Raw genomic sequence first — 18,342 nt, forward strand, 5'->3', positions numbered from 1 at the left:
TTTTCCATAAGTGGTAATTAAAATAATTAATTAATTAATCAAAATAAGAAAATGCTGATCAATCTCATAACAGAGAGAAAATACAGAGCATAACATTATATAACAAGAAAAGTACAGTCATGCATATATAGGGTGTCCCAAAAGTAGTGGAACGGTCGAATATTTCGCGAACTAAACATCGGATCGAAAAACTGAAAAATACGTGTTCAATCATTTTCAAAAATCTATCCAATGACACCAAACACCAACCCCCACTACACCCCCTGGAAGTGGGGTGGGGGGTAACTTTAAAATCTCAAATGGAAACCCCTAGTTTTTCTTACAGATTTGGATTCGTTACGTAAAAGTAAGCACCTTTTATTTAAGACATTTTTTCGAACTGTGGATAGATGGCGCTATAATTGGGAAAAACAATTTATCCTGATACCATAGGTAAATTATAGACACGGTCTAATATCTCGAGAAATACACTTCCAAATGAGAAACCAAAAAACACGTTTTTAATATTTTTCGAAAACCTATCGATAATCCCCAAAAATGACTCTCCAACCCACCCCCTGGAGACGGGGTGGGGGGTAAATTTAAAATCTTAAATGGCAACCCCCACTTTTTATTGCAGACTCGAATTCGTCATGAAAAATTAAGCAACATTTATTCGAAACATTTTTTAAAATTGCTGATAGATGGCGCTAATAAATCGTATTTTTCCAATTAAAGCGCCATCTATCAACAATTCTAAAAAATGTTTGGAATAATGTTGCTTAATTTTTCATAACGCATCCGAATCTGTAATAAAAAGTGGAGGTTGCTATTTAAGATTTTAAAGTTACCCCCCACCCCACCTCAAGGGGTTGGGTTGGAGGGTCATGTTTAGTGTTATTCGATAGGTTTTCGAAAAGTATTAAAAACCTTTTTTTGGTTTCACATTTGGAAGTGTATTTCTCGAGATATTAGACCGTTTCTATAATTTACCTATGGTATCAGGATAAATTGTTTCTCTCAATTATAGCGCCATCTATCCACAGTTCGAAAAAATGTCTTGAATAAAAGTTGCTTACTTTTACGTAACGAATCCAAATCTGTAAGGAAAACTAGGGGTTTCCATTTGAGATTTTAAAGTTACCCTCCACCCCACCTCCAGGGGGTGTAGTGGGGGTTGGTGTTTGGTGTCATTGGATAGATTTTTGAAAATGATTGGAAACGTATTTTTCAGTTTTTCGATCCGATGTTTAGTTCGCGAAATATTCGACCGTTCCACTACTTTTGGGACACCCTGTACAAAATGGTAATAAGGCTCACAGTGATGTGTGATAATGAAGTATGGACAACGAAAAAAGCAAGGACAAAGCAATTGGATAGATGGGAAAGGAACGTGCTCAGAGCTATATATGGAGGCAAAGATACGGTGGAAAGTTGGATGCGGCGAACAATCAGAAACCTAGAGGGACTAGTTAATGAACCAAGCATCAGTCACTTCATGAAGGTACAGATATGGATGGGGTACGCGATGAGAATGAAAAGGAAGAGCATGCATGACAAAGATGATGTGAAGGTGAATGCTGTTGGTATGATTCAAAGAAAGCTGACCCTGCCTAGAGATAAAGACGACGACAGCATGATGATGATATTTATTCAGGAGATGCTTTTAAGTATATTGATATGTTTGTCTTTATATATTTTATAATTAGATTAAAATGAGTATAAAAACACTTACCCTTAAAATTCTAAACGGACTTTGAGAAATATGACACACTCCTTCAGCATGTTTATCTGCGTTGCTCTGTTTACGACCACCATTCTGATCAGGTGCCAACATATTTTGTAGTTCTCCAGTACTACCTGCAGCGCTTTTTAACCCGATTTTCAATTTGATAGATTGAAATGATGTAATCAACCATGCCTGAAATTTGAAAAAATACCCTTTGAGTAGAATCAAAAAACGGAAATGGTTAGTTTAAACTTGTTTGCTTATTTCAGCCTACGAACTTATATTCTGTCTTTAGAACCTACACGAGTTTCCCCCATAATCTTCAGATCTTACACCACTTGATATTTTCCTAAAAGATGCTTAAAATCAAAAGTTTTAATCGATCGACCACGACTACGAAAAACCCGTGTTAAGTAAAAACTGTAGAAACTAACGCAATGTAATTTTTACAAACTGTATAACAGGAGAGGTTGAATGAAAAAACTTTTATAGTGTTAATTACCACACATTTATTATTTATTTTGATGCATAATTACCGTTAATAATTTAGTACAAGTCTTCATGAAAACATCCGCTAACTTTATTTTAATTTAATCACCAAACTTCATATCATGCTTATTATATTTCGCCAGAAAAAATTACATGACCTGATTTCTACCTATGTAAAAAATGACTTACCATATGGACTCTGTATCAATAATTAACGATACGTAGTTATCACTTTATCAATAAATTTTGACGCCATTATCTTGTTTGAGTATATCCTGTCTTTTTAACTGATAGGCAGAAAAACACGATATGCTGTATATCGGCAAGAATATCTTAAACGACTTGAACAAAATATTTAAAACCACAGAAAACAGCGAAGTGTATACCTACAGTAAAATATTGCTTAAAAAAAGCTGCATTCAGAATAACTAACATTGCTACATAACTTTGCTATCATATTCTGCCCTTGCTGTTGTTTGATGTTACCCCATACCTTCATAGCCCAAAAGTTAAAATAAATGTACTGAAATCACGTAAAGTTCAGAGTGAAGATAAGGATATTGAATAATCTTATGGTCATATTGAACAAGTATTAAAATATGTTAAAAATGTAGATATTATTATAATTTGTGATATCAAGTCCAAAGTAAACGAAGCGAAATGAAAATATTTAAAAGGGGAACAGGAACTTGACGAGCGCAATGAAACAGGAGAAAAATTGATCGAATTTTTCCAAAAAAACGAAATGGAAATAACAAATACGTTATACAAGCTATAAAGAGAAACTCGCAAGAAACGGGATAAACTATGGACTATTTTACCAAATGACCAGAAGTAGTTGCATTACCCAACCAAGTAGCAATCATAATTAGCCTTGCTTGAGATCGATGATTTCACTCATACGGTTCCAGTTCTGCCTCACTCTGATCAGGGGTTCAATTTTGAATCGAAGTTTTCCTATTTATAGTTTTTAATAAAATGAATATAAATATAATAGGCTATTGATTATGTTCAAAATAAGAGAGCTAAATGGAACTAAAACGTTAACATAATTTTATTGTCTCATATGGTCAACAGACCTCTATATTTGAAAAAACCGCATTTAAATGGGTGCGCTTTTGAGAAAGGGGTGAATTAGTCCCTAGGCACAGGGTGAATTAATGTGAGTTACATTCACTTTTGGTACAAACACTTTTACAGGAAAAATGTTCCAGGATAAATTTACTATCGAAATATCATATTTTAAAGTCAAAACTATTTTTTACAAAAATAAATTCAAAAGAAAAACAAGAAAAAAAAAACACGAAAGAAAGCAATTTTGTTTTTTGCCCCTTAATTTTCTTCCTTAAAATAACTTCCATCCTTCCTATTTAAAATAACGTTTGGTAAAAGTCTTTAAGATTTATAGTTTACGAAATAGGATTTTTCAAAATTTGCCGCTCACAGAATTTTTGAGCCATTTTCCCCATTATTTCGCAAACATTGTTCTGTAACTTTTTTCTACGCCTTTCTAGGTATATGCAATGGTACATTTAGTAGAAAGAGAAGTCAATTACCTGTAAAATGGTATACTGTATAAGGTCGTACGACTATTTTTAAACAAGTTATGCTTTTTCAAGATTTTATACTTTTAATGATTTTTATATTTTTTATGATTATTTTTTAAATTTTTCATTATGACTTTTTTTCTTGTACATTGAAGTATATACATTTTGGAATAAAAAAAGCGTATTTTCTTTATTTTCAAATGGTGTATTGCAATCACCTCTAGGACTATTTTTAAACAAGATATCCGTAAGATATCCAAGGGTATCCGTAATTAGAGAAAAATTTTAAAATTTTTTATTTTTTTCAATTAGAAGAATATAATTGCATATTATAACATAATTTTTAATTAAAAATAACTTTTCTTAATGAGACTTTTCGATATTGTGAAATATAAAGGTACTTTACTCTTGAGCGAAATTCATATTTTTTAACATACCTCGTACTTTTGAGAAAGGGGTGAATTAGTCCCTAGGCACAGGGTGAATTAATGTGAGTTACATTCACTTTTGGTACAAACACTTTTACAGGAAAAATGTTCCAGGATAAATTTACTATCGAAATATCATATTTTATAGTCAAAAGTATTTTTTTTAGAAAAATACATTCAAAAGAAAAACAAGAAAAAAAACACGAAAGAAAGCAATTTTGTTTTCTGCCCCTTAATTTTCTTCCTTAAAATAACTTCCATCCTTCCTCTTTAAAATAACGTTTGGTAAAAGTCTTTAAGATTTATAGTTTCCGAAATAGGATTTTTCAAAATTTGCAGCTCACAGAACTTTTGAGCCATTTTCCCCATTATTTCGCAAACATTGTTCTGTAACTTTTTTCTACGCATTTCTAGGTATATGCAATAGTACATTTAGTAGAAAGAGAAGTCAATTACCTGTAAAATGGTATACTGTGTAAGGTCGTACGACTATTTTTAAACAAGTTATGCTTTTTCAAGATTTTATACTTTTAATGATTTTTATATTTTTTATGATTATTTTTTAAATTTTTCATTATGACTTTTTTTCTTGTACATTGAAGTATATACATTTTGGAATAAAAAAAGCGTATTTTCTTTATTTTCAAATGGTGTATTGCAATCACCTCTAGGACTATTTTTAAACAAGATATCCGTAAGATATCCAAGGGTATCCGTAATTAGAGAAAAATTTTAAAAATTTTTATTTTTTTCAATTAGAAGAATATAATTGCATATTGTAACATAATTTTTAAGTAAAAATAACTTTTCTTAATGAGACTTTTCGATATTGTGAAATATAAAGGTACTTTACTCTTGAGCGAAATTCATATTTTTTAACATACCTCGTACTTTTGAGAAAGGGGTGAATTAGTCCCTAGGCACAGCGTGAATTAATGTGAGTTACATTCACTTTTGGTACAAACACTTTTACAGGAAAAATGTTCCAGGATAAATTTACTATCGAAATATCATATTTTATAGTCAAAAGTATTTTTTTTAGAAAAATACATTCAACAGAAAAACAAGAAAAAAAACACGAAAGAAAGCAATTTTGTTTCCTGCCCCTTAATTTTCTTCCTTAAAATAACTTCCATCCTTCCTCTTTAAAATAACGTTTGGTAAAAGTCTTTAAGATTTATAGTTTCCGAAATAGGATTTTTCAAAATTTGCCGCTCACAGAATTTTTGAGCCATTTTCCCCATTATTTCGCAAACATTGTTCTGTAACTTTTTTCTACGCATTTCTAGGTACATGCAATAGTACATTTAGTAGAAAGAGAAGTCAATTACCTGTAAAATGGTATACTGTATAAGGTCGTACGACTATTTTTAAACAAGTTATGCTTTTTCAAGATTTTATACTTTTAATGATTTTTATATTTTTTATGATTATTTTTTAAATTTTTCATTATGACTTTTTTTTCTTGTACATTGAAGTATATACATTTTGGAATAAAAAAAGCGTATTTTCTTTACTTTCAAATGGTGTATTGCAATCACCACTAGGACTATTTTTAAACAAGATATCCGTAAGATATCCAAGGGTATCCGTAATTAGAGAAAAATTTTAAAATTTTTTATTTTTTTCAATTAGAAGAATATAATTGCATATTGTAACATAATTTTTAATTAAAAATAACTTTTCTTGATGACACTTTTCGATATTGTGAAATATAAAGGTACTTTACTCTTGAGCGAAATTCATATTTTTTAACATACCTCGTACACTATTGATAAAATTTTATATCTGATGATTACATCTTAGGTTTTAGAATATGCAGAGCCTTTTATAAAGAATATTTTTTTTCATAAAGTTAATAATAAAAATTTTTCCATATGGTTCCAACTTAGTGGAACCTATTGCATGTGTATATGTCAAACTTTGAGAAAGCATATCTTGTTTAAAAATAGGCCTACAATTTTTTATAATACACCATTTTAAAGCAACGAAAATAAGCTTTCCTTTTTATTAACAATAAAAATAACAATAAATAACAATGTATATACCTGAATATACAATAAAAAAGTTATAATGAGAAATTTAAAACTAATCGTAAAATATATCAAAAATCATTAAAAGTATAAAATTTTGAAAAACCATATCTTATTTAAAAATAGTCATACAGCCTTCTACGATAGACCATTTTAAAGGTAATTCACTTTTCTTCCTACTAAATGTAACATTGCTCTATAACTAAAGCTGCGTAAAAAAAGATACAGAACAATGTTTGCGAAGTAACAAGGAAAATGGCCCAAAATTGCTGTGAGTGACGAACTTTGAAAACTCATATTTTGGAAACTATAAATTATACAGACTTACACCGAACGTCATTTTAAAGAGGAAGGATCGAAGTTTTTTTTTCTGTAAAGCAATGGCTGTACCTATATCCCCGTGGAAAAAAGTTATAGGACAAGAAACAAAAATGCTACATTTCGTGTTTTTTTCTTGCTTTTCTTTTGAATATATTTTTGTAAAAAAAATATTTTTGACTTTAAAATGTGATATTTCGATAGTAAATTTAACCTGGAAAATTTTTCCTGTAGACGTGTTTGTACCAAACGTGCATAGAACTCACCCTAATTGGCCCTGTGCCTAGGGACTAATTCACCCCTATCTCAAAAACGCACCCCTTTAAATGGTAGCACTCCGCGTTTTTTTTATATTTAGAGGTCCATTGACTATATGAAACAATAAAACCCCGTTAGCGTTGTAGTTCCTTTCTAAAATACATAATCAATAGCCTATAATAATCTTAGTATTATTAATAATTGTGTTAATATATTATTTTTAATATGTTTCATTGATCCTCACAAGACCGTAATTAATTGTGTGCAATTGAGTTACGTCCACTCCTCGTATTTTGTGCAATTTAGTCGCGGCCCTATTTCTTAGAAGTCGCAAAAAACTATCTTTTGGCGTGAAGTACACTACACGACGCACGCGCCAGTGTTTATGTCATTATTGGACTTGCATTAAATTTGAAGCACGCTGCGACGAGTCGAATATTTTATTATAATAAAATAATATATTTACGTATCGGAATTTGTGGGTAAATATTTTAATTTAAATCGTGAAAATCGTTGTTAAGTGATTCTAAATTCGAGTGGTTACTTGTGTTAATCCGGTATTATGAACAAAACAATAGTTTATTGCAAGTTTTGGACGTTAATTTTGAATGCAGATTCGGCAGTATGGCGTATCTACAATGCAATAAAAAGGTAGGTGATTTTACTAATTAATATTGAATTACTTGTTTGATTTTACTTTACTTCAACCACTTCTTTGGGTTAGTAGCATGAAAAGATACAAGAAAGAGCAATAAAAATATACTGTTTACAAAATAAATATAGGTAGAAAATACTACGAAATATTATTAAACATAGACAAAATGTATTTTAATCGGTGATATAATATTAATATCCCACTCTAGTGCGGTAGATTCGTGCAAATATTATAAGAATTCTAACAATAAAACACTGAAAACGTTTGTTTTATATACTTCCACAAAATTTATTACAACTATGTGACTATAGCTGTTTCGGCAGAGTGCCTTTCTCAAGTGATGAAGTGATTTAGATTACTATGGGTTTGTCTTTTTAAAGTCTTTAACTGAAGAGGTTGAGGAGTGGGGAGCTGTTTGTCTCGAGTTGGTCATTCAGAATTATATCTGTATTTTTCAATTTATTAATTTCCATAGATTCTAATAAAGATAGCTTAAGGCCTTTATTTGAATATTCAGAATTTGAAACTGTTCATTAAAAGAATGATTATGTTCTAGAATTCTAGAAGGTGAAGTGCGTATGTAGAAGTGTCTGTTTTTCTATTGTTGAAAGCCCTTTTGTGTTCTGCTATCCGTTTGTCAAAGGTTCTGCCAGTTTGACCGATGTAAGTTTTCGGACAGTCACCACAAGTTAGATTGTAAACACCACTCTGTAGTTGTTTTCTCTTTCGGCTCTTATTGTTCTTAATATATTTGATTAAGTTGTTATTAGTTCTCAAAGCTGGTGTTATCCCTTTCATTTTTATGTATCTGGATATTTTTGTTGTTATCTTGCCAGTATATGTGATAGAGCAGAAGGTACTGGGTTCTTTCTGTGGTGGTGGATAGACTAATTTCAGGGCTTTCTTATGGAGTTTTTGGTTTAAAATTTTGTTCATTGTTTGTTCGTTATAGTCATTGTTTACTGCTATTTGTTTAATGATGTTCAGTTCTATCTCGAAGTTATTTTTTGACATGGGAATAACTTGTGATCCGTTTATAGTGAATGTATGTCAGTTGTGTTTGTTTTCTTCTATATTGTAAAAGGATTTCTTTTAATCCTTAAAAAGGTAAATAGAGAAACTTTAAAATTACATATATATCATGGGAAATATCTTTCGATTTAAGATTTTGGGATTTAAGGTTTTCAAAGGAAGATGACCACTTTGTTTGGAGGGTTAAACTTTAAGAATTATTATAAAAACACAATATTTCTTCATATAAACAATAATAGACTGGTCAAAGCGATTTTTTTATTTTTTGTATTAGTAAGCACAAAATCTGCTTGAAAAAACTTTTGATCGCTCTCCCTGTCGGTATATTAGATACTTTAACATTAAATTTTTTTCATTAAATCTATTTCTTAAGAGTATTGGCGCAAAATTTTGGGACCAGTGCTTTTTAAATGCAGTCATTTTTTTCGAATCCTGAGAAAACTAATAAGTATTTTTGAAAAATGAAAGTACCTGAAAACTTACAATAATATTTATTTTAATAAGTTACAGCGGTGAATAAGAAGAGAAAATTGAGTGTGATTTTTAATTTCAAACATCCCATGCAAAATAAACTTTTTGTTTATTCTAAGGATTTTTCGACTGCGTTTAAATTTTTCAAAAATACTTACTGTTTAGTTTTCTCAGGATTAAAAAACAATGCATTTAAATGCGAAATTTTGCGACTATGCTCCTAAAAAATATAATGGATAAAATCATTACCATTTTGTCCTGTATTTTTAAACCATCCTTATTCTCATTAGTTCCCATTCTTAATTCTTCTGGCTTTGGTTTTTCTGGTTCCTCCACAGCTGGTATGACAGTAATGATAGGTGTTGATGGTGGATGAGCAAATTCCACGTCATCATCGATTCTCCAAGTAGAAATAGTTTGAAGAAATTGGAGTAAATTAGGCATCTTGTCTACTTAAGTGACCTAAAAAATAAAGACAATTTGTAATAAATATTGTACCTACTAATATAAAAATTTTTAAAAAGATGAGAGTATGTACATTTTTGATTTCTTTGTTAAAAACCAGTAGTTCAGGAACCGAAGCTTTTCACCTCGCAATATTTACAGAATGAATCGATTTGCTTGAAAATTTAAAAATAACTAGTGGATATTCCAAGGATCAAAATCTATATGATGCCGAAAGGCGCTTTTAAATGGGGGTGGTTGCCACCCCATCTCGGGGGTGTAAATTTTTTATTATATTTTTGCCGCAAAACTTGATAAAAACGTTTATTCTAAGCAAAAAATGTTCTATACATTTCTTTTGATAAAATTAATAGTTTTCGATTTATTCGCTAGCGAAAGTCTTAGTTTTATATCGAAAAAATCAATGTTTTACCAATTGTACTCATTTACGATTCACTCAATTTTTGCTGTAGAAAAAGAAAAAAATTTTTCAAACCAAGTTCTTGGGAATTAAATAACCTACAATTTCATCTTTAAAAATTTTTTCGTATCACTGATGCTAATCTTTCTATTCTGAAGAAAATGGCATTTTTTACCAAACTACAAAAATTCGTTATTCGCTTTTAACTCTAGTTTTTTTAAAAATTAATCATTTTAAGCAACTCATACTTCTAGAATCTATTAATATTATATAAATAAAGAAGAATGAGTGAGGCTAATGACTAAAAACACAGCTAACTTACATTATTATGCTTCCAATTGGATTTCTCCTTTTTTTTTTCAAAAAAATATATTGATTTTTTAACCGTAACTTTTTTATTTTTTATCTTAGAAAGTTTGGCAAAAATAATTTTATAGGTTTTTACAGGATCTATAAAAATATTATTATGATATCTTTAAGAAATCATCTGTCTTAAAAAGAGGTCACTTTGAAAGGGTCGGGTTTTTGCAAAGTAAAGATGGTTTTTGCATGTTATTACAAGTTTTAATTGTCAATAGTTCACTTAATTTTTACCGCAGAAAAATTTTTTGCAAACCAGGCTCTTGGGAATTAAATAGGCTACAATTTCATTATTAAATTTTTTTTGTATCTCTGATGCTAATCTTTATATTCTGAAGAAAAATCCATTTTTGCCAAACTACAAAAATTCGTTATTCGCTTTTAACTCCATTTTTTTAAAAACCAATCATTATAGGTTGGTCAAACTTTTAGAACCTTTTAATAATACACAAAAGTGAAGAAGACCAAATAAGATCAATGACTAATTCTAATTAGGGTGGTGATTAGGGGGGTTGCCTCCGATCACTTTTTCGCTGAAAAAAAATAGGGACTGACATTGTTTTCATTATAAGTCACTTAATTTTTGAGCTAGAGACTTTTTTCTATTTCTGGTGATAGATACTTTTAAATACTTTAAATTAGTTTCAACAAATTATTCTCGAAAAATGCATATTTTTCCCATCTTTTAACTTTGAAACTACAATATTTAGCATTTGACGCAGAAGAGCTAACATTAAAGTATAGCTCGATTACTATTGGTCTTTAAGAATTAAAAAAAAAAACGGTTTTGTTTATTTTTTCAAAAGGTACATTTTTGTTAAGTAAAAGTTGTTTTGATAAAACGAAAACTTTCGGAGTTATTAGCAGAAAACTTATTAAAAACATTGATTTTTTCGATATAAAACTAACACTTTCGATAGCGAATAAATCGAAAACTATTAATTTTATCACAAAATTATATAAAACGTTTTTTCCTTAGAATGAATGTTTTTACCAACTTTTGTGGTCAAAATATAATAAAAAAATTCCACCCCCAGATGGGCCGTGGCAACCACCCCCATGGTAAAAGCGCCTTTCGGCATCATATAGATTTTGATCCTTGGACTATTCACTACTTATTCTCAAATTTTCAAGCAAATCGATCCCATTCTGTAAAAATTGCGAGGTTTTGTCATATTTTAAGCTTTATTACTTGGACTACAGTGAAAATTAATAATATTCAAATCAGCGTAAAGTTTTTCTAGAATATTTTTTTCATTTATGTATTTTATTTAACGTATGGATGGATACGGTTGAGTTTTGCGTATAAGCAAAGAGGGCAAAATACTTTTTTTCCTTCTAAGTGATGACTGCGGGAACGTAACCCATTTGCCAAACTACACTTACTGATGATCTTAATATGTCTTTGACGATAATTAGGCGTTATATTGCATTATTTATTTTAATACTAAATATATATTATGTAGTAGGTTCGCTAAACTCAGACACAACTGGCTAGTGATTTTAGTCGGTAATTTTTTTGTTTTAGGCCAAGTTTGTATAAATTGGCCAAATTACTAACTATATAGGGTGAGGCAGATAAAGGGCCTATTAGAAATATCTCGAGAACTAAACGCAACTGAATTATGAAAATTGGAATAAGGGAGTTTTGAAGACTGATCTATTTAATAAAATATTTTCATCTATTTGGTACTTCCGGTTATACTGGAAGTTGCTTATAACTTCGTTTTTTTAAATGGGACACCCTATATATTTTTACATTTTTGGATTCTCCTTGATTTCTTCTTTCTCAAAATATAAGGTTTTGTAACATTATACAGGGTAGGTTAAAAGATAAGTGCGATTTTTTATTAATTTCGTAGCAATATTCACACCCTGTAGGATTGTAGTAGTTTGACATAATAAACTCTATTTATGTTCAAATGATTTCTAATATAGTCTACTATTGTTAACAATTATTAGTATAGCTAAATTTTTAATTTTAGTATACAGGGTGGGTCGAAACTCGGAATGAGTATTTTCTGAGTTTTCTTAAATGGAACACCCTATATTTTAGTATTGTAATGAAATGATATTTCATGGTACTTTTTTACTTCTTAACCATTCTCTATACCTAACCGCTTTAACTTGTGCTTAATTGTTAATCGCACCAACAATCTTAACTTCGATGGTATTTTGAGAGCTCAACCATTATTGGCAATTTTAAGTATCAGTCTAGATTAATATGTATTTATTTCCAAAAAATTATTTGTGATTGAATATTTTCAAGGCCAACCTAATACAATTTCACATATTTTGTGTTGCAATTAATGTTTGCTTTGAATCACCAATAACTCACAAATTAAAGCAGTTATGTATAGAGAATGCTTAAGAAATTAAAAAGTACCATAAAATAACATTTCATTACAATATTAAAATACAGGATGTTCCTATTAAGAAAACTCAGAAAATACTCATTCCGAGTTTCGACCAACCCTGTATACTAAAATGAAAAATTTAACTATACCAATAATTCCTAACAATAGTAGACTATATTACAAATAATTTGAACAGAAATATATTTTATTATGTCAAACTGCTACAATCCTACAGGGTGCGAATATTGCTACGAAATTAATAAGAAAACGTAATTATCTTTTAACCTACCCTGTATAATATTACAAAACCTTATATTTTAAGATAGAAGAAATCGAGGAGAATCCAAAAATGTAAAAATATACAGGATGTCCCATTTAAAAAAACGAAGTTACAATCAACTTCCTGTATAACCGGAAGTAGCAAAGAGACCAAAATATTTTCATTAAATAGTTCACACCTCAAAACACCTGTATTTCAATTTCCATGATTTTCTTACCTTTAGTTCTCGAGATATTTCTAATAGGCCCTTTATCTGCCTCACCCTGTAGTAATTATTAACTATTTAGTAATTATTTTCTTGCCAATTTTACCAAATTGGCAAAATTCCTTACTAAACTCACTAGCCAGTTGTGTCCTGAGTTTAGCGAACCGACTATATCTTTATTTTTTTTAATATTTTTTTATATATATATTTTTTTATATTTTCTGTATTTTTGTTGATTTATTTTTTTAGTTTTCTTTTTATTGTTATTTATTTATTTATTTATTTATTATTATAAAATAATTAATTCTTACAAACAAAAATTTAGTTGACAAAATATATTCAATTGGCTCTTTGGTCGCAACTTAGAAATCTGACAGATTGTCATTGTAGGATTTGATCATGTATTCCTCCACTAGGTGTTTAACCATTTGTATTGCAGCACAGCAATCGCAATTTGGAGAGGGTATCTTTCCCCATCTGAATAGTGAGTGGGAGTACCTGCCACAGTTTGTTCTCCTTCTGTTCAATGTGGCCCAGATTCGTCTTGGTTGGTCGAAACCCTCTAACCCTCTTGTTTGCTTGTATGACATATTCCGGGTGAAAGGCGATGGATTCTTCTTCCAATCTTCTCGCCAACCTTAGGTTATCTTGAAGTTGCTTTCATACCGGTGCACAGTACTGCGCAACTGGATACCCGAGTTCCAGTACTGTCGATCGAAGTGTAGTCGCTGAGGAACTTCATGTGGTACCTCATAGCTTTTGCAGAATATTGTTTGGTATTGCGGTTGTCTTTGTAACATATTATTTTAAGCTTAGCGTTCTATAGGGTGTTACAACTAGATATTTTGGGTGTTTAGTAGGGCTGAGGAGTCTGTCTTCAAAAGGATTTTTAAGTGGTAATTGCGCAGTCTATTATGTAAAGTACTTCCCATCTTAGCAGCGTCGAGCTGTAATCTTCCGCAGCGGCAATCTACTCCGAGGATATCCATGTTGATTATCAATATTTGCTCATTCGTCTCCTTTATGACTCATCAACGGCTCATAAAAAACGATCACGAATATAAATATACCTTATTAAGAATTATATTACTTTTATTACACTTTTAGTATACTTATTATAAAATAGTTTTTCTATTCTCATACTACCTGTATCATAATGAACTTCATTAGGCAAGCCGCACACCAACGAAACATGAAACGTAAAACACGTTTCATGAAAATAAAACACGGCTAAACAAATCTTGAAGTCCGCCTACCAATGAAACAAGTGTGACTCATGCTCATAAAAATTTTTATTTTCAGAGAATTTCATAAATGGCCGGACGTTTATTTATTTAGCAGTGTTTTATTTCCATGAAACGTGATTTACGTTTCATGTTTCTTTGGTGTGCCCTATGATACAGATTTTCATTAAGATACAAATTTTTAACCAATAGAATCGCGATATGGCATTCGCAATAAAGGTGGTACACGCGCAGTGACCAATGGCGAGTGAAATACATACGCTTTGACAGTTCTCAATATGTAAACAAACCGTCAAACTGACAAACTACTGAATTTATTTGTGTTACAAAATTAATAAATTTGAATATATTTTTTGTTGTGAATGATCGTAGAAAAAACAGTGTATACAACTTGCATTTAATTATCATTATGAAGCTCGTACTCTCTACGAAACTCGCCGCATACGGCTCGTTTCGTAACCCTCATACTCGCTTCATAATGACCATCATTAAATGCTCGTTGCATAATATACTATTAATAATATGTATTGCTATTTAATTTTGATTATGCTACATTTGTCTTTTTTGATGGCGTGTTCAAGATGAGTTTTTATCAGTCACAGCCCTAATTTTAAAAATTCAGATCTATTGAATTTTTTTAAAAAATTAATGAAAAGGGGATCATGAGTTGCAATTGCGACGTCGACATGAGGCAAGGCCTTAACTGTAAACGACGCTTTACGACAAAGGGTATTAAAAAGTCCAAATTTTTTACGACGTTGTTTATGTATGTTCCTAACCCTTGGGCTGTGACCGGCGTATAATATATTATCAATTATTATCTCATGCAATGCGGGTGCGGAAATATACGTGATTTCGTTTTATTTGAGTTAATCCTCAGTGGATTCGTTTAATTAAAATAACGCTAGTTTGTTGCGTATTCAGAGTGTCATTGACATTGAGCAATTTTTTTGACAATTATACTTCTTCTATAACTGTGGTAGGTAATAGATACATTTGCAAGTAATGGCTACAAGATATTTCCTGTTTCTGCAGGTAATACCGTGCTTGTTGCATATTTAACATCACCTCAATTGATTTATTTGTAATAGAACTCCCCAACAGATGCGTTCGCTATAAAATAATATACACCAATAGTGATATGCCATCTGCTTAAGCATTTCTAATCATTGGAATATTGTTTCTTCCATTCTAACATTATAGTCTGGGAGGTAGTGTCAAATTTGTATGTATGTATCGGTTTTAGAACGTCTTTCGACGTTGCCCGATGCCTAACTTCCACGTCCTTCTATCATCCCATTGGCCATCTCTAAGATCCCTTGCACTCATTGCTTTTGTTACCCCTTCTTTCCATGTCTTTTTGGGTCTTCCTCGTTTTTTGAGGTTTGCTGGTACCCACTGCATAATCTTTTTGGGCAATCTTGTGTCTTCCATTCTTTGAAGGTGACCATGCCAAATCAACTGTTTCCTCTCAATGTCTGTTGTTAAGTAACCATCTATTCCAATTCGTCGTCTTACTTCCTCATTTCGAACTCTTTCCCTACGGGATATATCTAACGATCTTCTAAACACATCCATTTCCACAGCTTCTAAATTTTCTCTGTTGTTCTCGGTTATTTTCTAAGTTTATGCTCCGTAAAGAAGGCTGCTTTTAATAAGTGTTTCATAGATATTGTATTTTCGCTGTATTCCTATTTCGGAGCTCCAATGTATTCCATTTAGGCAGCCAATTGTTCTTCTAGGTTGTGTTACCCTTTTATTTATTTCCTCATCGTCTTTTCCCGTTCTATCGAAGATTTCTCCCAGGTACGTGTATTCACTAAAGGATGTGATTTCCTTATTATCCTTTAGTTCGATATTGGATAACTCAGCTCCTATGGGTAGGTATTTAGTTTTTTCCAAATTAATTTCCAAGCTCCACTGTTCATATTGCTCCTTTAGTTTTCTTGCTATATACTGTAGATCGTCTTTATCATTAGCTATGATGACTTGGTCATCAGCAAATTGTAAGGTATATAAACAAACCTCTCCGAGGTCTATACCCATACCGTGGCATTTACGTTTCCACTGGTTTAGTGCTTTTTCAACATATATCTTGAACAAAGTTGGTGAAATACAGCAGCCCTGGCGCAGACACTTGTTAACGATGAACTTTTTAGATAGTGTGCTGCCAATTTTTACTTGTGATGTAGAATTTTCATACAGATTTTTTAAGGCTTTGATTAGAGTGTCGGTGATGTTAGTTTCTTGTAGTGATTTCCACAATTTAGTCACAGGAACGCTGTCGTATGCTTTACGGAGGTCAACAAACATGGGTCTCTTGATTGGTTGCTGATTTTTTTTTCAATTAATTATTTTAGGCAAAAGATATTATCTGTGCTAGTCCTTCCAGCGCGGAAACCAGCCTGTTCTTCTTCTTCTTGTTCCCTACGCTCCATCTCAATCAGATTTCTAAGAATGCACTCGGTTTAGTGTACTAGTTACCGATATTCCCCTAGAAAAAATCCTAGAACTTTATCAAATCCCTACAACTTAGTCAAAAACAAACCCTACAACTTTGTCAAATATTTATCTCTGTGAAGTACATCATTAATGGTTTAGTGGTTAGAATACCTGGATTTCACCCAGGCGCGCCTAGACGGCTCGGTTTCGATTTCGGTGCGGCGTCGGAAATCCTTTTTGTTTTTATAATACTGTTTTATATTGTGTCATATAAATAATAAAAACGTGGTATTATAAAAAGTACTTTTTTTATAAAGGTGTAATTATTTTTATTATTCATTTTCCTGGTCTATTTTCATTTTATGCTCCGGTTTTAGTCCAGCTGACACATCATTTTTGTTAATAATCTTTTTTTAATCTACCAAACAGTAAAAATAATGACAGTTTGCTTTATAAACAAAGGTCCGCACATGCTTCGTTTCCGAGATACGGGGTGTTGAATTTTTTCTTACGAACTGACGATTTATTTATTGCTCTAAAAGCGGTTGAGATACCTATGCAAATGAACTTTGGTAGATTTTAAGAGGTAGTTATTGCGAATTTTTTGACATACGGTTAATAATTTTATATTCACCATTCACAAGGAAAAATAAAAGAGAAGGGAAAATTATATAAAAAGTGGCAAGAAACCAGATCGGACATAGATCTTCAAAACTGTATGGTCGCCAAAAAGAAAGCGAAAGTAGCAGTGCAGTAGCAAAAGCTAAAGCAGAAGCGTATTCAAACCTATACGATCAACTTGATACCAGGGAAGGCGAAGCAAAGATATATAAAATAGCCAAACAGAGAGCAAAGAAAGCAAGAGATTTTAATCAGATTAGATGTATCCGAGATGAAAATAATAAAATACTAATTCACGAAGAGGATGTCAAAAAGAGATGGAGAAAGTATTTTGACAGTTTATAAATGAAGAATTTGACAGACAGCCTGTGGAGTTAACGGAGACAGTAACAGCAATGGTTACCAGAATAACAAACGAGAAAGTGGTTCAAACGCTTCAAAAAATAAAGAAAGGAAAAGCAGTCGGACCAGATGACATTCCGGGGGAAGTATGAAGAGCATTGGGAGAGACAGGAATAAGTTGGCTAGCAGGTCTATTTAATAGAATTATGGAAGTTGGGCAAATGCCAGACGAATGGAGAAGCAGTAAGTATATTAGTACCTGTCTACAAAAGAAGGGAGACATACAACAATGTACAAACTACAGGTCTATAAAACTACTTAGCCACACCATGAAAATATTGGAGAGAGTAATTGATATAGACGGATACGTGAAGAAACCGAAATATCCGATAAACAATTTGGCTTTATGCAAGGCAGATCAACAACAGATGCAATTTTCATTGTAAGGCAACTGATGGAAAAATACAGGAATAAAGAGACCAACGTTCATATGGTAGTCATTGATCTTAAGAAAGCATATGATATAGTTCCTCAAAAGATTCTGTGGTGGGCACTCAATAAGAAAGGAGTCCCTGGCGAATATGTAAAGATTGTGAAAGATATGTATGAGGAAGTATCGACTAGTGTTAGGACAGGTGTGGGAGAGACTGATAAATTTCAGGTGAAAGTAGGATTGCACCAAGGCTC

General features: G+C 31.4%; 1 protein-coding gene across 2 annotated transcripts in view; it reads right to left on the reverse strand.

Annotated features, from left to right (window-relative positions):
* Positions 1-18,342, reverse strand: part of LOC126891999 (transient receptor potential cation channel subfamily A member 1) — a 313,637-nt gene that overhangs the window by 263,102 nt on the left and 32,193 nt on the right. For both annotated transcript variants that reach the window (XM_050661383.1, XM_050661382.1), the window contains exons 2-3: positions 9,189-9,401; positions 1,715-1,900 (exon numbers count right to left, since the gene is read on the reverse strand). In XM_050661383.1, the coding sequence (XP_050517340.1) occupies positions 1,715-1,900; positions 9,189-9,383 (381 nt within the window). In that variant the 5' untranslated portion in view covers positions 9,384-9,401. The remainder of the gene's footprint in view (positions 1-1,714; positions 1,901-9,188; positions 9,402-18,342) is intronic.

This window comes from Diabrotica virgifera, chromosome 9 (assembly GCF_917563875.1).
Source record: "Diabrotica virgifera virgifera chromosome 9, PGI_DIABVI_V3a".
Lineage (NCBI taxonomy): Eukaryota > Metazoa > Arthropoda > Insecta > Coleoptera > Chrysomelidae > Diabrotica > Diabrotica virgifera.